Source organism: Theropithecus gelada, chromosome 11 (genome assembly GCF_003255815.1).
Source record: "Theropithecus gelada isolate Dixy chromosome 11, Tgel_1.0, whole genome shotgun sequence".
NCBI classification, from domain to species: domain Eukaryota; kingdom Metazoa; phylum Chordata; class Mammalia; order Primates; family Cercopithecidae; genus Theropithecus; species Theropithecus gelada.
In genome coordinates, this window is record NC_037679.1 from 78,812,647 (window position 1) to 78,834,775 (window position 22,129).

At 43.9% G+C, this 22,129-nt stretch overlaps 1 protein-coding gene across 1 annotated transcript in view; it reads right to left on the minus strand.

Moving 5' to 3' along the window:
• CIT (citron rho-interacting serine/threonine kinase) overlaps positions 1-22,129 on the minus strand; it is a 196,497-nt gene that overhangs the window by 21,655 nt on the left and 152,713 nt on the right. The window contains exons 28-40 of the mRNA XM_025401253.1: positions 21,813-21,917; positions 14,974-15,114; positions 14,118-14,225; positions 12,318-12,480; positions 11,866-12,030; positions 6,563-6,700; positions 5,835-6,015; positions 5,569-5,660; positions 4,946-5,050; positions 4,531-4,700; positions 2,893-2,973; positions 2,604-2,739; positions 588-727 (exon numbers count right to left, since the gene is read on the minus strand). Coding sequence (XP_025257038.1) covers positions 588-727; positions 2,604-2,739; positions 2,893-2,973; positions 4,531-4,700; positions 4,946-5,050; positions 5,569-5,660; positions 5,835-6,015; positions 6,563-6,700; positions 11,866-12,030; positions 12,318-12,480; positions 14,118-14,225; positions 14,974-15,114; positions 21,813-21,917 — 1,725 coding nt within the window. The remainder of the gene's footprint in view (positions 1-587; positions 728-2,603; positions 2,740-2,892; positions 2,974-4,530; positions 4,701-4,945; positions 5,051-5,568; positions 5,661-5,834; positions 6,016-6,562; positions 6,701-11,865; positions 12,031-12,317; positions 12,481-14,117; positions 14,226-14,973; positions 15,115-21,812; positions 21,918-22,129) is intronic.

A 22,129-nucleotide genomic window follows, 5' to 3' on the forward strand; every position in this document is an offset into this window, starting at 1 on the left:
CACCTCCTGGGTTCAAGCCATTCTCCTCCCTTAGCCTCCCGAGTAGCTGGGATTACAGGCATGTGCCACCATGCCCGGCTAATTTTTGTATTTTTAGTAGACAGTGGGTTTCACCATGTTGGCCAGGATGGTCTTGAACTCCTGACCTCAAGTGATCTGCCCGCCTCAGCCTCCCAAAGTGCTAGGATTACAAGCATGAGCCACTGCACCCTGCCAGGTCACTGCAATCTTACACAAAAAATACTTCTGCAAGGACATCTGTCCAGTGACTACCTGTCCAACCTCAGACAAGCATCAGTCTTGTTATTAATCTTTGAAGCCAAGGATAATTTTTTCAAAAAGATTATGGAATCCTCACTTACAAACCTCTGTCTTCCTTTATCTCCCTAGATACCCACATAGTTTACAATGGCACGTGTATTCCCATTGCAAAGCCCTGTTCCCAAATCAATCTCTTTTCTTTTAGAGAGCCCCTCTGTTTGTTAAGTTGACACTATCTTGCAGGTCAAATCAATGAGCTCTGTGGGAAGAGAGGTAGTGCCAATTTCCAGAACATTCCACCAGCTGAGACTCTGAGGGGAGCTTACCTTGCCAGCCCCAAACAAGTGGCAGCCCTTGACAGCTTCAAAAATGTTGGGTGAGATGTCGGGCTGGGCGGGCAGGTGGGACTGCGCCAGGGACTGCTTCACTTTCTTCACGTCCACAAGACACAGTGCCCGCTCTTCTCCTGAACGGGAAAAGGAACAACCTCTCGTCAGCGTGAAGCCATTAAGTAAAGATACGGGATGGTGGTTCTAGTTCTAGGCACAAGTAATAGTCACAAGAGGCCACACAGATGATCTGAGTTTTCCACAAATCCCTATAAACATATTTTAGGTCCATGATTTATTTATTTATTTATTTTTATTTTTGAGACGGAGTCTTGCTCTGTTGCCCAGGCTGGAGTGTAATGGTGCGATCTCGGCTCACTACAACCTGTGCCTCCCGGGTTCAAGCGATTCTCCTGCCTCAGCCTCCTGAGTAGCTGGGATTACAGGTGCGTGCCACCACACCTGACTAATTTTTTTTTTGTATTTTTAGTAGAGACGGGGTTTCACCACGTTGGTCAGGCTGGTCTCGAACTCCTGACCTTGTGATCCACCTGCCTCAGCCTCCCAAAGTGCTGGGATTACAGGCGTGAGCCACCGTGCCTGGCCCAGGTCCATGATTTAAATCTAAGACAAAAACATTTGGCCTTTTAGTCAAGATTCTGAGGAGGGTGGAATTCTGCAGACATAAAATTGGAGAATGTGAACTGTACTTTCAAACATGCTCCCCAGCAAAGTAAAGAAAGAATGTGTGAGGGAGGAATGAGGGGGCATTCTATGAAAAAACAGGCTTAGACTATCCAAATATGTGGATGTCAGGAGAGACAAAAGGCTGAGGAACTGTTCCAGATTAAAGGAGACTAGAGAGGCATGATTAAATGCAATACAAATTCTGGGACATTATAGGAGCCATGAGTAAAATCCAACTATGGGCAGCATAGTGGATACGTGTATTATAGTAAGGGTAAATTTCCTAAATGCAAAAATTATAGTATGTGAAACTATTCTATATGATACTCTACATGTGGATACATGTCATTATACATTTTTCAAAACCAACAGAATGTATACCACCAAGAGAGAACTCTAATGTAAACCATAGGCTTGGGGTGACAACGATGTGTCAGTGTCAATGTGTCAATGTAGGTTCACTGACTGTAACAAACGTGTCACTCTGGTGGGGGATGTTGGTAGTGGAGGAGGCTATGCATGTATAAGAACGGGGGTATATGGGAACTCTCTGTACCTTTCAATTTTGCTGTGAATCTAAAACTTCTCTAAAGAATAAAATAAGGAAGAGAGGGAGGAAAAAGAGCTGAGATTAAGAAAGGCCAGGTCTTGACCACAGTATGTCAGTCCCTGGATCCAGCCATGCCTGAAACAAGACCTAACTGTTGATGTTTTAAACACTGAATCGATATATTATTGTTTACCCCCTTTAAAAATAATGTCAGCAACACAGACAGAGAGAAATAAATTGTGCCCTGGTTATGTGACAGAATGCTTTCAATCATTAGGTTGATATACTGAAGAACTTGGCGTCATACCTGCAACTAACTCTCAAATGGTTCAGGAAAGTGTGTGTGTGTGTGTGTGTGTGTGTGTTAAGAAGAGAGGAAAAAAATTATGACAAAATATTAGCAAACGATGACTTGAAAGAGATCACAGAGTAACAGAGCAAGCAAACTCTCAGAAGGTCATGACCCACGGTGGTTTTCTTGCAATCGGGACAATGGGTTTGGCTTTAGTGAGTCTTTGAGGCTTAGCACTCTTCACTTGGCCTAACAGTGGGATGTTCTTTGGGAATGTCAGACTGTGCTAAACTGGATACTAGAAGGGAATTAAATCTGGACAGAGGGGGTCCATTAACTGAAGCTTGGGCATCTATGGGGACACAGAGATAAGAGCTACGACGGCTCCCGTCTACTATTTCGTGTTTTACAAGCATGAAACTTGGCTTCAACATATTGGCTTCCTTGAAAGTAAAGAAAAAGCACCATGTCCTTGGTCTCACACCTGCTATCATGAGTAGCTTCTCCAGGTCCTTGATAATATAAATTTGGAAGACTGCTCCAATTCCTGGGACGTGCGTTAGGGAGTTTTTCAAGACATTCAGGGCGTAGAGCCCTTCCTCGGTGCCCACCAACACCACCTGCAAGGGCAGAAGTCCGAAGGCAGAGCATAAGCATGGTCACGTCACCAGAACAATCTCTACTAAGAGCAACAAGGCCTCCACAGCCTTTTCTTTCTTGATGGGGTGTGACTGTAACCAGACACCAGCTGGCCATGCCCACACAAGCATTACCTGGTCACTGAAGGGCAGTGTGCAGTTCATGTCTAGACGGTCATCACCTTCCAGTTTCAGCAGGGAGTTTCCAAGCAATTTCTTTTCATAGGTGAAAGAAAAGAAAAAAAGAAGACGTCGTGAGGCTGATCTGTTTATGACCAAGCCATCCAGAGAGATCAAGAGAAGGTTAAGGCCAAGTCATTCCTGGAAATGCTCAGAAACACACATATGCTCTTAGCTCACCCCATATTTTGATCTGAGCTCCAAATGCAAAATGTGAGTGCTATTGTTATCTCTGGGGCAGTTGTTAATTAGCATCTGAGTTATAACTTGGCTGGGATGCAGAAATAAGGGAGTATAGTAGACATGGAAAGCTATTCTGTGATAAGAAATAAGCTGAAGCTAAGGAGATTTCACCTGCGCAGGGTTAATAAGACACATGAAAGACTCCCTCCCTCATAAGGCTGCAGCAGAAGTGCAAAGGCGCAGTGTTAGCAGCGAGCCAGCACGCCTCTGCATCTCTTTACCTGAACCCAGGCAGGCAGAAGCTCGTAAGAAACACAGACTCGGGCCTATTGTACACATATTAACAAGGATTTCAGTAAAAGGCTCACGTGTGTAACGACAAACAAGTCATCCAAACAGGTCTAACCACTGAGTAAAGTTCTTTTCAGGAGGCTCGTGGTTAAGAATCCTCCAACTGCTAACACATAAAGTGTTTATTAGGAGTGAAGAGTCTGAAAAGAGCTGTTTGGTCTTCGCTGGAGCAAACGCCCATGAGCAATGAGCACTGTTTGTATCCTGGAACATTCTAGGTGGGGTGATGCCAATCACAGCACACCTACGTTTCTAACAGCTTAAGGATAAGTAGGACTCCAAACCTGCCTACGGAAGAGCAAATACTGCAAAAACAACTGAGATGCTTATGAAAAGCCTTCCTGGAGGGGACGCAGCTGCCAGCAGCCCATTGTGCTGCTTCGTGGCCAAAGTGTTTCTAACTCAAGTCTTCAAACCAGACAAACTCATTTGAGTAAACAGGAGAGAGGATTTCCTTATAAGTACATTTGCTGTTGCATCGCCACAACCAAGGTCTACAATGCCACCAGAGCAGGCTACCAATGCCAATTCCCCCATTCTTTTTCCTTTGTTTTGTTTTCACAGTCCATGTCTCACTCTGTTGCCCAGGCTGGAGTACAGTGGCACAATCATAGCTCACTGCAGCCTCAAACTCCTGGGCGATCCTCCAGCCTCAGTCTCCCTACTAGCTGGAACTACAGGTGCATGTCACCACACCTGGCTTGCTTTCTTTCTTTTTATAAGAGATGGGATCTTGCTATCTTGCCCAGTCTGGTTTTAAACTCCTGGACTCAGGTGATCCTCCCACCTTGGCCTCCTGGGTCACTGGGACCACAGGCATGAGCCACCGCATCCCTGATTCCCACATTCTAAATGGCTCATGATGCCACACAAGCTACCTTGGCACTTGTGCCTTCATCATCACCAGACTCCTGGCCATGACACAGTCTAAAGCCATCAGCTCTCAGAGAGGGAGCCCGAGGGGAATCAAGAGGGCCAATGGGATTCTCGTCGTTAACACCAGTTACCAAGTCAGCCCCCTTTACAAAGACAACCTCCAGGGCCCGTTTTCATACTCACAGCATCGGCTTCTGCTTTTTCCCTAGAAACTCTCCCACCTGCGACAACTGATTCTAAGGCGGTGACCCAGCGCTGTTTGTCAGGGAAGCTGGGAGCTAGCAAGTAGAGGGTTCTCCCGGGCCAGCAGGTGGTGTGCGGGTGAGATTCCATCTTCAGTATGTATGGGACATCTAGGAGATTTCACAGAGAGCACAGGATTGGGTGTGGATTTCCCCCCGTTCCCACTGGGAGGGACGGCTCTGAGAGATCAAAGCTCCCACCAAACCACGCAAATCCCAGTTACCACCAAGGCAGGGAGCGGAGGAAGATGGGCCTCCTTTGCAGAGCCAATCTTCCCTGTACCACCCCTTCTGTCCCTGCTGATTGGCCAAGCCCGGCCCACCTCCAGGGCGGGGCTCCTCCGGCTCCTCCTCACCTGCTTTGGCTGTATTTGCGAGTTCGGAAGCACCAACGGCACCATGAATAGATACATCCCCGTCGGGAAGGCACAGCTCAAATTCTTCCACCGGCCTCTGTCCAGCTTGGTGCAAAGAGGAAGGGCAGAAAGAAAAACAAAAGAACAGGAACAAGAACAAGGGGAGAAGAGAGGAGAAGAGACAGCGAGAGAGACAGCAAGGGAGAGAGAGACAGGATACGTGTGTAAAGAGAGGCGCACGAGAACAAGGAAGGGACAGAGGTGTGCAGAGAAGGCAGAGAGGGAAGATAAAAAAAAAATAAAGTGTGTCAGATGAGTAGCACAGTCAAATTTCTGATGACGATGCGGATTTATGGGTTAGTTGACTGAGGCAGAAGTTCTCGGAAGGTGTATTAGCAGGTGGAATCTTCAGGGCAGCGCCCTGCGGGTTCTTCAGGGGGGAGACCTATAGATGTGAGTATCGCACCAATAACCTTTAGAGAAGTCATTTAGTTTGTAAGTTTCAAAAATGGAAAAGCGTAGAAGGCTTGCAAGGCAGTCCAAAAAACAAAGCCTTCGCGCCAGCACTGGGGAGACCTGGGTTAGCCACGTGCAATGACCTTCCCCCTGAATTATTAATTTACCTTCTCTGGCTTCATTGTCATAAATAAGGACTTTTGATCCCTCCAGGACAATGTACTTCCTGTCCCAGCCTTGCTGTCCTCGTTTGTTATTCCTGGGGAAAGCAAGATGGAAAAGAAAAATGTCTGAACTCAGAAGAATCATCAGGCTGGAGGATGGGATGAGGGGGTGGCAGAATTCCTAGAAAAGACACTTCCCTAGAAAACATCAGGGACAGAAGTGGCTTGTGCCAGCACCTGCTCCAGCCCAAGCCACCCTGCCACGGTACCTGGGCACCTTCATCCACCCTTCCAGGTGCAAGCTGCTGCTGGGCTCCTTGGTCTGGAGACCCGGGGAGTTCATTTTGTCGCGGCAGAAGGCCTCAGTGAAGTGTGTGGCGTATTCGGCAGGCAGGCCGCAGGTGGCTGGCAAGCACGTGGAGCACTTGGGGTGACACATCACCTGACATTCTAGGGAAGAACAGTGAGCAACGTGAGGGCATGCTCAGCTGACCCCGGACCCTTCCCTTCCTCTGCCAGCCAACCCCTGGGCTTCTCCACCCCAGCCAGGCCCAGAGAATCTGGCCCTGACTTGCAGGTAGTCTCCTGAGCTTCCCCTGTGCCAGGCCCCTGCAGAAAGGGGAAACAAAAGTGCCAAGTGCTCTTGATCCAGTTTTCCAGGCTTCAATCCAGGCCACCCACAAACAGGTGTGTAAAGAACATACTTGCATGTTTCAGTTGGAGCCAGCAGAAAGGTAGGGAGAGACCAGTCTGACAAAAAGGGGCTGGAAATTAGCAAAGCCTAAGGCACTTTGAGCAGCAGGTTGGAGTCATGAGCTGCAGACATATATAAACTCACAGCTTCAAAAGGGGGAAATAGCATCCTCCCACTGAAATAAGAAGCTCGAAAATGAATGCACTACATGATGAGTTAGAAAAAAATCACCTCCACCTGATAGACTTTTTTTAGCTGGAGACACACAGGTGCCCAGCACAGATGCACAACTGCTGATCTTACCGAGACATTTGGATGCTTGGCGTCCAAAGTGCACGGTATCCAGACACACAGCACACTTTGTGGCTCGCATGTTCAGTCCTACGTTGAATCGGTGAGGAATATTGTGGTGCATGCGTTCCTTAAGACGCCGACTAAATTCTGGAGGAAAATGTTTTAAAAAATCATTAGAGTACTGCAAACGATCCCATCAGGAAAGTGAAAAGACAACCCACAGAAAGGGAAAAAATACTTGCAAATCAAATCTCTGATAAGGGACTCATATCTAGAATATATAAAGAACTCTTACAACTCAATAATAAAAAGACAACCCAATTTTTAAATGGGCCAAGAATTTAAATAGACACCTCCCCAAAGAGGATAAATGGCCAACGAGCACATGAAAAGATGCTCAACATTATTAGTCATTAGAGAGATGCAAATCAAAACCCCAAGCAGACACCACGTCACAACCACTAGGATGTCTACAGTCTAAAAAAAGGAAGGTAAGTGTTGCTGAGGATGTGGAGAAACTGGAACCCTCGCACATTCCTGGTAGAAGTCAGTCTGGTAGTTCCGTAAAAGGTTAAACATAGTTACCCCAGGAACCAGCAGTTCCACTCCTAGCTATAGACCGAAGGGGACTGAAAACATATGTACCCACAAAAATCTGTACATAAATTGTTCACAGCAGCATAATTTATGACAGCTAAAAAGTGGAAACAACCCAAATGTCCATCAATGGTGATATGGTTTGGCTGTGTCCCCACCCAAATCTCATCTTGAATTGCAGCTGCCATAATTCTCATGTGTTGGGAGGGACCTGGTGGGAGATAACAGAATCATGCAGGCAGTTTCCCCCATACCGTTCTTGTGGTGACGAATAAGTCTTATGAGATCTGATGGTTTTATAAGGGGAAACCCCTCTCGCTTGGTTCTTATTCTATTTTGCCGCTGCCATATGAGACAAGCCTTTTGCCTTCCACCATGATTGTGAGGCCTCCCCAGCCACATGGAACTGTGAGTATATTACACCTCTTTTTCTGTATAAATTACACAGTCTCAGGTATGTCTTTATCAGCAGTGTGAAAATGGACTAATGAAAATGGATTAATGGATAATCAAATGTGCCATCTACACAATGGAATATTATTCAGCCAAGAAAGGAATGAAGTTCTGATACATGCTACAACATGGGTGAACCTTGAAAACATTACATTCCATGAAACAAGCCAGACACAAAAGGCCACATGCAGTATAATTCATCTATATGAAATGTCTAAGAGAGCAGATCGACAGAGACAGAAAGTAGATTGGTGGTTGCCAAGAGGAACATTAGTGGAAGGAGAATGGGGGGACCGATAATGTGTATGGAGTATTTTTTGGGTGAGGGGTGCCAAAATTGTTCAAAAGTTGGAATGTGATGAGGGTTACACGACCCTATAAACTTACTGGAAAAGACTGAATTGTACATTTTTAATGAGTGAACTGTATGGTATGCAAATTACATCTCAATAAAACTGTTAAAACCATTAGAACAGGTTACAGATTTTGAAGCTATTAACACTAACAGATGCATCTAGATTTATAAGACTCAACTTAAAATCTCCATTATCCAGTTATTAGGAATCAGGCTTTGTTTAAGAACATGTTACTGGTAGGAGATTGACTGACTATATAATGGTGTAGATGTCTGTGGGCATAAAGAAACATTAGCTTTTAAATCAATTGTTTGTAAATATTTTAGTTGTGAAAGCTTTGTTTTCCAGATGAAATCATATATCTAGAGCTTTTCAGAATCCAATTTAAAAATCACTATTATGAATTATAGAATTTCTAATTATCAAATATATTAAACAACTGAAGAATTCTTTTATGTCAAGTTTTTCCACGAGTAAATTCCTTTTGTTCAAAATACAACTTTTATGAATATATGAATTTATGGATGAAATGTAAATATAAGAACAGATTCTTACATTTGTATTCCAGACTGTTAAAATTAAGAAGATTAGCTGGGTGCGGTGGCTCATGCCTGTAATCCCAGCACTTAGGAAGGCAGAGGCGGGAGGACTGCTTGAGCCCAGGAGTTCAAGACCAGCCTGGGCAACATAGCGAGACCCTGTTCTCCACAAAGAGGAAAAAAAATTAACAAGATTGATTTTTTTCCATGTAATAGGCACCCTCTCAACAGTGACCTAACTAATTAGAAGCAGCTTTCAATATAGTAATCCCCGCTTATGCGCAGGTGATACATTCCAAGACCCCAGTGGATGCCGGAAACCACGGATGGTACTGAACCCTGTATATACTGTTTTTTCAATCTGATAACCAAGAGAGCTACTAAGTGACTAATGGACAGGGAGCAAATACAGTGTGGATATGCGGGACAAAGGGATGATTTGCATCCCAGGCAGGATGGAGCAGGACTGTGTGCAATTTCCTCATGCAACTCGGAACGGCACTCAATTTAAAACCTAATAATTGTTTATTTCTGGAATTTTTCATTTAATATTTTTAGAGCACAGATAACCACATAACTGAAACCACAGGAAGTGAAGCCCTGGATAATAGGGGACTACTATGGAAAGAAAATGTCAGGATCCACATTTCTGAATCCAACTCTGGTAGAACCATTAGAACAGGTGAGTTACAGATTGTGATACTATTTTAACATTAACAGATGCTTCTAGATTTATAAGGCTCAACTTAAAATCTCCATTATCCAGTGATTAGGAATCAGGCTTTGTTTAAGAACATGTTACTGGTAGGAGACTGACTGACTATACGATGGTAGGCTCTCCTTACAACATCACCCCCCTTCCTTTCTTGGAAACGTGCAAGGAATAAATAACAGGAATGCACTTTGAAACTGTTTGGTGCAATATACGTGAAGGAGCAATATACTGTAGTATTATCATATTATCACTATTCAGGGAAGTTTCAGTGGACACCACAGCCAGAAGCAATGCTTTCCTCTATCTTGTCACCACCATTTTAATGACTTTAAGATTAAAGCTCTTTGGCTGGGCACAGTGGCTGAAACCTGTAATCCCAGCACTTTGGGAGGCCAAGGCAGTTGGATCGCTTAAGGTCAGGAGTTCAAGACTAGCCTGGCCGACATGGTGAAATCCTATCTCTACTAAAAACATAAAAACATTAGCCGGGCATGGTGGCTCATGCCTATAATCCCGGCTACTCAGGAGGCTGAGGCATGAGAATCGCTTGAGCCTGGGAGGCAGAGGTTGCAGCGTGCGGAGATCATGCCACTGCTCTCCAAGCCTGGGCGATAGAGCAAAACTCTGTCTCAAAAAAAAAAAAAAAAAAAAAAAAAAAGCTCTGTGATCCAAGGAGTTATATATACACAGGAGGAAGAAAATAACTTCTGGCTAAAGAAAAACAACAGCAACAAGAAAACACCATCTGGTTTACAGCCAAAACAGGCTTGATTGCAATGCCATGATGCTAAACCACAGCTCTACCCTAGTGTTCTTAAGACATTCCAAACCAGCTTCCTTGGCCTTTTCTTAAGTCCTTTTAATCTCTAGGTAAACAGAGTACATTTGAGACCAGAAAGAGAACTCCTCACACTGGTAGAAATATAGATTGGCACAAACTACCAATATTCAAAATGTACATGACCTTTAACCCAATGATTCATTTCCCAGGAATTTCTCCAAGCACAACACCCACAGAGGCACAGGATGTCCTCTGCAAGGTGTTTACAGTAACAGGGGATTGGAAACAACCTAAATGGCCATCAACAGGAGCCTGGTTTAACAGGTGAATTGCATGCTCACACTACAGAATACTGTGTGGTTCTCTGAAAGAATGGGGTTGGTCCTTATGTACTAACGTGAAACCTCTATGATAGCACTTTAATGAAATGAAGGTGTCTTGCAGTGTATACTGTAGTGGGCTATGATACTTATAAAAGAAAAAAGTCCTGAGAGATGTGCTTATTTTTTCTTGTTTTTGTTTCTGAGATGGAGTTTCACTCTTGCTGCCCAGGCTGGAGTGCAATGGCTTGATCTCGGCTCACTGCAACCTCCGCCTCCCAGGTTCAAACAGTTCTCCTGCCTCAGACTCCCAGGTAACTGGGATTACAGGCATGTGCCACCACGCCCGGCTAATTTTGCATTTTAGTAGAGATGGGGTTTCTCCATGTTGGTCAGGCTGGTCTTGAACTCCCAACCTCAGGTGATCCGCCCACCTCAGCCTCCCAAAGTGTTGGGATTACAGGCGTGAGCCACCACTATGATATTTATAAAAGAAAAAAGGCCTGAGAGAGAGATGTGCTTATTTTTTCATATTCTTTTTTTTTTCTTTTTTTTTTTTTTGAGATGGAGTCTCACTTTATCACCCAGGCTGCAGTGCAGTGGGGTGATCTCGGCTCACTGCAACTTCCATCTCCTGGGTTCAAACGATTCTACTGCCTTAGCCTCCCAAGTAGCTGGGACTTCAGGAGCGTGCTACCACACCCAGCTAATTTTTGTATTTTTACTACAAACGAGGTTTCACCATGTTGGCCAGGCTGGTCTCAAACTCCTGACCTCAGGTGATCCGCCTGCCTCAGCGTCCTAAAGTGCTGGGATTACAGGCGTGAGCCACCACGCCCAGCCTATTTCCTCATATTCTTTAAATATAATCACACAATGTAAGATACATGAATGATACAGACATGTGGTCACATACATGAACCATCACTGGAAGGATACAATGGCTGAAAGCAATGGTTGAGTCTGGGTAAGGGATCTGAGGATGGGGAGCCAGAAGACTGACTTCGTTTTTTTTGTTTTTTTTTTTTTTGAGACGGAGTTTTACTCTTGTTGCCCAGGCTGGAGTGCAATGGCACGATCTCGGCTCACCACAACCTCTGCCTCCCAGGTTCAAGCGATTCTCCTGCCTCAGCCTCCTGAGTAGCTGGATTACTACCCAGCTAATTTTGCATTTTTAGTAGAGATGGGGTTTCTCCATGTTGGTCAGGCTGGTCTTGAACTCCCAACCTCAGGTGATCCGCTCACCTCGGCCTCCCAAAGTGCTGGGATTACAGGCATGAGTCACTGCACCTGGCTAATTTTTGTATTTTTAGTAGAGACAGCATTTCACCATGTTGGCCAGACTGGTCTTGAACTCCCGACCTCAGATAATCTACCCACTTGGGCCTCCCAAAGTGCTGGGATTATAGGCGTGAGCCACCGCGCCCAGCCAAGACTGACTTTTTAATCTTTATCCCCTAGTATTACTTGTAATTTTTACCATATGCCTGCATGTCTTAGTCAACTAAAAAGAAATTTCCATACAACAACAATGGCCCCTTGAGAACGTACCCTCTGGAGTTGAAGACTCCTTTCTGCGGCTGGATGGCGGGGCCAGCAGGCTCATGGCACTGGGCTGGTGCTCTGGTGACCGCACGATGGCGGACATGGCGATCTGCTGCCTCGCGGTGGCTGGCGTGGATGGGTGTGGGTGGTCCGTCGCTTTGCGGTGGGCAGCTGCAGAGAGACCAGGACAATGCCTTTTGGTTAGCTGGGTAGCCTAGAGAACCAAACCAAGCGGACTGTCCCTGGGCTGTCTTTCAAGGACCCAAGACCAAAAGAATATGCGTCACATCAACTTGGCAACACACAGGGGCTATACGTTTTTCAGACATGGGATGTCTGGTTTGAAAGCATATGGGCCATAAACAGACACTGAACTAGTTAGTCTTGGCTGATCTCACTGAGATCAATCCTCTGCCTTTTCCACAGCCTTGAGCACTTTGGAGAGAGTGAGCCCCTACCTTCCTCCCGGGCGGACCGAAGCTCGATGCGGGTCTTCTGAAGGGCTTCCTCTAGCTCTGCACAGCGAGCTTTCTCCTTCTCCAGGGCCAGCTTCAGTTCATTGTACTGCAGAGGAACCTGTGTGGGCAAAGCAGGGTCCTCTTTCCGTCGACTAAATAAACCCTAGCAATGGAAACAGAGATATCTCCTAACTCCTGGAAACTGGCACTTGAAACTAGCTAAAGGAAATCTGACTCGGGAGGAGCAAACCACAAAAGCCAGGAGCATACTCACTGTAAGTGTATTTAGTAAAAATGGCATGTGAATTGGGGGAAGGGTAGGCTGAGCCACAGCCCGTTCCAGTCGGCTGAAAAAAATAGGGGTGCGGAAGTTTTCACCAAGAGGATTAAAGATGCTTGAATGGCCACCACCTCTTCCTTTAGCATTGCCAAGACAGGAGAGTCATGTCCTGAGTCTTTCCCATTCAAAAAATGGAATCAGGAGAGTATGGAGTATGGAGTCAGGAGAGATGGTTCAGAGGTCACTCTTGCCTTGAAATATGTCTCATGATGCTCAGTTACAAGACACAGAGATGAGTGTTTTGTAAAAGGAAGCAAAATTTTAAAAAGAATGCTAAAATGAGGTCAAAACAAGGGGCTTACTCGAAAAAAAAAAAAAGGCAAATGAAAATATTTACTACACATGGAAAAAAAGGAAAACAGAATAATGCAACTTAAAAAAAGTTAACTAAAAAAAAAAATAACAAATGGAAACACCCTAACTAAATCAAGTGACATAACCAGATAACAGTTCACTGCTAAAATAAAAAAGATTAAATATCATAAGCATAATAACCATTTACAGTCACGCAGCATGCAAGAAAATCCTTCCCATGCAGCCAACGTCTAGTGGGAGGCGGCCTTTGAATGTTGTGCTCATCCCCTTACAGTGAAGACAGCATTGGAAATACTGAGATAACTGTCAACTTCAGCCCTCCACTCCTCCCTCCTAGGTATTCTAAGTCATCAAGGCCTCTCCTGTAAAACCACTGCCACTGCCACTGCCACTATGGTAGGCTTCTGCATTTGGAAGGAAACTGCAAGCTCCTTTGAAACTTTTCTTGGAACTGGGAACACCTGGCCAAACCTAGTGTGAAGGCTTTAGTGGGAAAAGCATGTATAGATTGGGCTTATGAAAAACAATCTTCTCATGTGCACTACGTATAACCCTGCCCCTAGTTTGCAATTCGTCTCTTACGATCTAAAAGGGATGTTCAGTACTTGGCAGAGCGGGGAAGTGTCCAGTCAGACACTTCAGGCAGGTCACTCCAACTCCCTGAGTTCTTGTCTCTTTGTGAGCCAGTCAAAAGGACTGGACTAGATCACTGTTCAAGTCCTTTCTGGAGTGTGGTATGATAGACCTGAACTGCTGAAGCTGCATACTCGTGACTTGCTAACCCCCTCTGGAGTCATGTATGCATGACTTAGGTATAAATCTTTCTCTCTGCATACACCCCCTCTGCTCCAGCTGCTATGTGTGTGGGCTGGAAAGGGATGACTTCTTTAACAGCGAAAGATACTACGATTTGAATGGCCATAAACAAAAAGTAGTTTGTTACATTTGATTAATGATATCTTTCGATAAGACCTATTATAATTATCTCAAAATCTATTTTTCAACCCAAAATAAAACCAAAAATAAAAAAGAAGTGTACTTTGTTTTCTTCTATGTTTCTATGATGATATATCGCAGTGGTGTGCACTGAGCCATGAATGATGAGTGAAACTGACAACTCCCACTTTTCAAACACTTTGACTCACCTTTTTCTTTTTAGCAGGTTGGTCCATTTTGGCTTGCAGAAAATCGATGAGTTTGGTTTGTTGAGAAATAGTGCCTTCCATTTTCACCTTTTCATGAGAATAGAGAACCTAAAATTCAAGAAAACACACTAACCTCAAACCCAGACAGAAGTCTACTTTTAAAGTTGGTACTTTAAGAAACTAAACAGTGAAGCTGTTAGGATGCTAACATATGAAAATTCAACACAAACAGTACTGAGTCGGTATTTATTTAGTCCCAATTTTACTGCAAAGGAGAAAAAAATATGTATTTATAGATAAATACGTGAAAAAGTAAAAATAGCAACAGGTTCATTGTAGGTCATGGTCACTATAGAAATCTTCCAACTTCTCTGAATGTTTGAAATCTTTGAAAATAAAATCTTGGGGAAAATACACACAATATGCAGCACAAAGATACCGACAGTTTTACCAGATGACTCTACCATCGTGCTTTGCCTCTGCAGACCATTTTATTTATTTATTTACTTATTTGTTTGTTTATTTATTTATTTTGAGACAGTCTTGTTCTGTTGCCCAGGCTGGAGTGCAGTGGCGTGATCTCAGCCCACTGCAACCTCCACCTCCTGGGTTCAAGCCATTCTCCTTCCTCAGTCTCCCAAGTAGCTGGGACTACAAGTACCCGCCACCACGCCCAGCTAATTTTTGTATTTTTAGTAGAGACGCGGTTTTACCATGTTGGCCAGGCTGGTCTCGAACTCCTGACCTCAGGTGATCTGCCCACCTCAGCCTCCCAAGGTGCTGGGATTACAGGCATGAGCCACTGAGCCCAGCCGTGCAGACCATTTTTAAGCAGATTCCCTCTGCCAGTCCTCACCTGAATGTTTTCCAGCTGATACTCCAGGTCACTTCTTTCTGTCTTCAGCAGATCAGCCCGATCTAGAGCTTCTTGCAGTCCTTGAGTCAGACGGAAAATGTGATTTTTCTGCAGGTCCATCTGCTGCTGTAATTTGGCTTGCTAGTGGGGAGAAGGGCCAGGGAAATGCTTGATACTGCACACAATACAATTTGTTCCCCCGCTGTTCCTATTTCAAACTAATTTCAGGCATGGCACCAGAAGTACAGCTTTCGAAATCATCTCAATTCAGAATTACCAATTGTCATCTATTCCAAAAGGATGCAAGCACAGTTAAAATGAATTTGCACAGAAACCTCTGCCAGCCAACAAGTCCCAAGATCCTTGCCGTTACAGGAAGTCCAGGCTGCAGGGTTGGCCTTCCCAGAGTTCCAACTGAGGATATTTTGGTACATTAAGGTGAGGATGTTTTGGATGGCATGAGCCATCCGAGTTGACATCTAAGGATTCGACTCAGTGCCATGACAACTAAGGTCCAATGTGTCTTTATTTTTTGTTTTCAAGATCTTAATTGTTGCTATGAGAAATTACTCCTTGCATGCAGTGTGGTATACACAAAGAGAAATCATATCATCCCTTACTTAATAAGTGTCCCATCAGGGTGAGAGACCCCAACAAGTACATGAATAGCCACAATCACGGGAGATATTTCCACAACACTGGGGGAAAAGAAGAAGATCCCAGAAGTACAGAGTGTTGGTAAAACCCAGAAAAGAAATTCCATTGAGTATATTGAGAATAGTTTTGTGCTGTAAATCTCGCTCCAATTTTTATAATGGAAGTTAACAGAAAACAGGACAGGCTATAAAGACGCTGGTTTTGTGGTTCTTTTTCCTAAAACGCATCCGTTTCTAAAAAAGCAGGAGAGAGCAGGCATACTGATGAGACGGTGCTTGATTTTATTCAAACCCTGGATTATAGCTTAACAACACTTACTGTGGCCCAAATAATCTCTTCCCTGGTAGCCTGGGTCCTCTGCAGACTTAGGGACAGAGAGCTACTCAAAGCAATAAACATCACCACTGGAGATTCCAAAAGGCCTATGGCAGCCCCCAAACTCCTCCATCCCAGCAGGCCCAGGGGCAATGATAATCTCAGAATTTCCTGGCCCTCAGAATTTCCTCTGGACAGAGAGGAAAAACCTCTGTTTTTCTTTCCATTTATATTCCTCACCTGCCCTTCCTCTTAACAGGTAGCTGATTCCCTAAGGCATCGTGCTGCAGTAGAAAGACCTGGATGATAGATTCTTACAGACCCTGGTTTAAATCCTGACTTTTACACTTCCCACATCACTGATATCTGTTAAAGTCTGTATTTATCACCTCTCGGAGCCTCAGTTTCTTCATCTGAAAGTGGGTATGCTAGCTTGCCTCGCTGGATGACATATTGAACACAGTGCCCAGTATACAGCAGGTGCTTACTGAATGTTTGTCCTCTCCATCTCCTTTGTCCTTCTTTCTTCCCTCCATTCAGTTAAGGTGCTCCCTCTCATCCTCCCATCTGCCTTTCGCTAACAACACTGCCATAAACCAAGAGCTACCAACTAAAGATCACTTGGGGCCGGGCACAGTGGCTCACGCCTGAAATCCCAGGACTCTGGGAGGCTGAGGTGGGAGGACTGCTTGAGCCCATGAGTTCAAAGTGGCAATGAGCTATGATTATGCCACTGCATTCCAGCCTGGATGACAGAGCAAGACCCTGTCTCTAAAAAAATTAAAATTAAAATTAAAATTAAAATTAAAAAAACCATTTGGCCCATGTGCGTAACCTGGAATTTCTCAATCAAACCACAGAGCCCCCTAAAATACAGGAAGAAAGGAAAGAAACAGCTAAGATACCCTCCTCCGCAGCATGAGTGATTTCTTCTGCAAATTACCCTCTTTAGTTTCTTCCCACTATTTTAGGACAACATTAATTACTAGGCAGAAACCAGAGAAACAAGTGCTGCGGACGAGAATCTGTTTGGTGACAGCCAAGCCCAAAATATTTTTCTAGAATAAACGCATCAACTGTCCATTGGCTTTCCAAGAAATAGGCTGGTTAAAGTAAGCGGGGCATTTGTACTCTATGAAAATGTTTTTCAGAAGCATTTACCTGCTTCCCAGAAAGAAGCAAACGGAGGTATATTCATGGGCCAGTGTGAGACTGAAAGGGGGGCCTTAGCTGTGTGTTTAGACCTGTCCAACAATTTTACAAGGGTGACAGGAAACTGGCAGGAAAAAGAAAGGGGCTGTATGACAGAATAAGAGCGTGAAACAATCCCAGTGGGCTGGAAGAATGGATCAAGACCAACAAGGAAAACTTCAGTAGGATGGTTAATTTTTAAATTGTCAACAGAATAAATATAGAACATAAAGATGTTTTTAAGAAAAAGCAAACTTGTGGAAAGGTAGGTAATGATTTAACAGACCAATGGTGTCAGTGATGTGATCAAAACTACCCAAAGGGCCCAGGTAATTGGCAGAGGTTTAGAGCCCAGTATGGAGATGGAAAGATCCCAATGTATTCAGTGCTATTCAGACCACATAGACTTGTAGAAACTCTCTGTGGAAAGACAAATCTACCAGAAAAGAACATCCAAAGCTTGAGGGGATCTAAAATGTTTCACTTAAAAAAAAAGAAGGTGGCCGGACGCAGTGGCTCACTCTTGTAATCCCAGCACTTTGGGAGGTCAAGGCGGGAGGATCACTTGAGCCTAGGAGTTTGAGGCCAGCCTAGGCAACATAGGGAGCCCCCGTCTATACAAACAAAACTTGAAAAAATAAAAGAGAAGGCAATTTGGAGTGGGAGAGCTATTTGGATAGCTAGTTGACTATCATAGAGATAATAAAACTAGTTATCTTGCAGGAACGTTGCAAGGACCGTAAGAGTTAATTCACGTAAAGTACTCAGAGAGTCAGTCACATGGTAAGTGCTAATTAAACCTTAGTTATTTTAATAATTAATCAAGTAATCTGACTATTAATCAATATTAATCTCTCATTTTGGTTGGAGATATCAGACTACTTTCTAATTTCATGTGTTTCAACGTAATGGAACCAGTGGTTTTTTAAAGTGCAAGGTTTCAGTTCCAAATAAGAATGTTCTAAGAATGAGAGTTGCTGGAAAATGGGTTGGGATGTCCAAAGTCATTGTAAGTATTTAGGCCGAGGTTCAACGGGGCCTATCTATGAGGAGTGTTGAGGAAGGCATCTTCTACCTTGGATGAGAGATGAATTTGACCAGGACTAGCAACTGGACTTTGATCACTGGTGTTACTTCCAGTGAACTGAGAGTGGCTATAAAGTGTCATGTTGAGAAAGCTTCTGAAGTCATTTTGGGCCCAGGAGGAAAAATGTGAAAGAAAGATCCATTAGTAAAGTTTGTCAGGAGCAGAGATAAAGGGAACAGTGCTGGAAATTCAGACTGCATAATATAAAAATTATTTCAATTCTGAGACTTTGATTCTGGCTCCATTTAAAAGTCTCCTTATAGGCTGGGCATGGTGGCTCATGCAATAATCCTAGCACATTGGGAGGCTGAGGTGGGCGGATCATTTGAGCCCAGAAGTTCAAGATCAGCTGGGCCAACATCGTGAAACCTCATCTCTACTAAAAATACAAAAAATTAGCCAGGAGTGGTGGTGTATACCCATAATCTCAGCTACTCAGGAGGCTGAGGCAGGAAAATCACTTGACCCTCGGAGGTGGAGGTTGCAGGGAACCAAGAGCATGCCACTACACTCCAGCCTGGGCGACACAGCAAGACTCCGTCTCAAAAAAATAAAATAAAATAAAAAATAAAAGTCTCCGTACCTACGAAGAGGACACTGAGGTGGAAACCTTGGGCACATATGCTTATACAGCACACACCAACCAGGAGGCCCAATCACAATGTGGGCAATAAAGAGCATTCTTTGTTCCAGAACGGCTTCAACTGTCGCAGAAATCCGCCTCAGGCTCAATGTCAGCCAGATGTCTGTGCTCAAAAATCTTTCTGTGAGGAACATCCTGAGAAACTGGAGATGTTCTCATGTAGGTTTAGAAGTGAGAAGGAGGGAACTGGATCGGGATCCCGGCACTCTATTCCTAGAGTCGTCACTGACTCACCACATAACCTTGGACCAAAGTACTGAGCTGTCAGGGCCAACTCGCCTTCTCAGAAGGAAAATAGGACAGGCATGAGCATTGATTATTTCTGTTCTTTCTGTCTCCAGGATGTGCCTAAAGTGGGAACACTGTCTATTCATCCCAGATAAAAGACCCTAATTCTCTATTTGACCACGAGGTACATTTAACTTTCCCATTGTAGTGTCGTTCATAAGGCCATAGGGTGAATTCCTGTGTGTGTTCACCAAATGTGTGTGTGTGTATGTGTGTTTAGTATTAAATTTTATTTTTTAAATTGTTTACAGAGGCAAAATACACATAAAATTTACCATTTTAACCATTTTTAAGTGTATAGTTCAGAGGCATTAAGTACACTCATATTATTGTGTAACCATCACCACCATCCATTTCTAGAACTTTCCCAAACTCCCACCCATATTTCATTTTAATTTTTATTTTGAGACAGGTTCTCACTCTGTCACCCAGGCTACAGTGCAGTGGTACCATCAGAGCTCAATGCAGCCTCAAACACCTGGGCTCAAGTGGTCCTCCCAACTCAGCCTCCTGAGTAGCTGGGACTAGAAGTACACACCACCACACTTGGCTGATTTTTTTTTTTTTTTTTTTTTTTTTGGTAGAGGCGGGGTCTCACTATACTGCCTAGACTGGTCTCAAACTCTCGGCCTCAAGCAATCCTCATGCCTCAGCCACCCATATTTTTAAAATTATCATTCAATAAAATATTTTATACTCACCTGCAAAAATTTCACTACACTTTTCAAACTTAATAGCACAACAGTATTACTTCTATCAGCAAAGTGCCTCAGGAGCTATGAGTATCATGTGACAAAACCTCATCAGCCAGAACAGGGCATTCTGGTTAATTAAACTGTCAGGCTCACTAAGGGTTAAACAGAATACTCTTTGGAGTCCAGTTTTTCATTATAAAGTGCATTTGTCCTTGCAGGTCAATCCTAAAGAACAAAGCAGAATCATCAGTGATTCAACATAGAGGGCTCTGGCTGGGGTGTCGGAGGTAGTCATCAATTTAAATAGCGATTCTCAGAGTTCTGTGACAAGGTACCAGCCATCACGTAAGGGACGGGTTTAGGAGATCAGTCTGAGCTTGTCTTTTATGCTTCAAAAGCAGGGCACACATTATTTTTAACTAAATTACCCAATGTTCAAAAGCCTCCATGAAATTTGGTACTCAGAATAATCTGATAAAATTCTGCCCTATGCAGGAAGCTAATTTGCATGGATATCCTATCGGCATGAAACTTAATATACTTTGGATATTAGCTCTAAAGAACAATTTAACTCAATATTCACTCACCCATGTATTTAATAAACTTCTATTTGGCATACGCTATGTGCTTGACACTCTATTAAGCTTCACGTAGAAGGATAAAAATGACAGAGACCCTCTGGCCTTCATGACATATTTTTAATGCATTAAATACCTTAAGACAAGCATTATATGACCCCCATACTCTTACTTGAAAATTCTAATTTCAAAATGTCTAATTTGGATCTGACAAATTGTCATTTTCAAAATTCCACCTGGAATGGAAAGCTAACTACTGCATGTTCTCACTTACAAGTGGGAGCTAAGCTATGAGTATGCAAAGGCATACAAAGTGGTATAATAGACACTGTGGACTCAGAAGGGGGAAGGCAAGGAGGGGAGTGAGGGATGAAAAATTACCTATCAGGTACGATATACACTATTTGGGTCACAGGTACACGAAAAGCCTAGACTTCACCACCACACAATTCATCCATGTCACCAAAAAAACACTTGTACCCCTAAAGCTATTGAAATAAAAAAATCTTTTTAAGAAATTTGTTTAAAAGTTCAGGCAGGGCACGGGGACTCATGCCTGTAACCCTAACACTTCCAAGACAGGTAGATCACTTGAGCCCAGGGGTTCAAAACCAGCCAGCCTGGGAAACAGGGGGAAACCCCGTCTCTACAAAACAATACAAAAATTACTCGAGCATGGTGGCATATACCTGTAGTCCCAGCTACTCAGGAGGCTGAGTGGGAGGACGACCTGAAACCAGGAAGTCAAGGCTGCCGTGAGTAGTAATTGCACCACTGCACCTTAACCTGGGCAACAGAGCAAGACCAAAAAAAAAAAAAAAAGACTCCAGAGAGAAATGAGCTACCAGCCGTGAAAAGACATGGAGGAAACCTGGATGCATATGACTAAGTGAAAGCAGCTAATCTGAAAGGCTACATACTGTGTGATTCCAGATATGCAACATTCTGGAAAAGGGAAAACTATGGAGACAGCAAAAGATCAGTGGCTGCCAGGAGTTGAGGGTGGGGAGGGATGAACAGGCAGAGCACAGAGGGTTTTTAGGGCAGTGAAACTATCCTGTATGATATGGTAAAGGTGGATAACTGTCACTATACATTTGTCAAAACCCATAGAATGTACAACACCAAGAGCAAACCTAATTTAAAGTATGCATTTGGGGTGATGATGATGTGTCAGTGCAGGCCCATTGATTGTAACAAATGGACCACTCTGGAACAGGGTGTTGACAGCTGGGGACGTTGTGGGAGGAGGGGGCAGGGAGTATGTGGGAACTCTCTGTGCTTTCTGCTCAATTTTGCTGTGAACCTAAAGCTGCTCCAAAGAATAAAGCCTATTAAAAGAAAAAAATTCTACTTGGCCCTTATCCCAGGTGTTTCACACTCACCTCTTCCAGAAGCCTCTGTTTGAGCTCTCGTTCAGTCTCCAGCTTCTGCTGTAAGCTTCGGGCATTCATTTCAAGCATAGCATGCTTCTTCTCCAGGTCATTGAGCTAGACATTTGGAAAGATTGGCATAATGCCACATTTAGGAATGTTAGATGCTGACAACTTTTATGAATGTCCACGAACCTTCACGAAGAAAGAATATTGAGTTCTAAAGGTCAGAACGTAAAGGTTGCTTTTTTCTAAATACAGAAGTCCATGTCACTGGTGAGTCTTCCATAGGTTATTAAATGAGGATGGAAATTATTTCTAAGGGATGG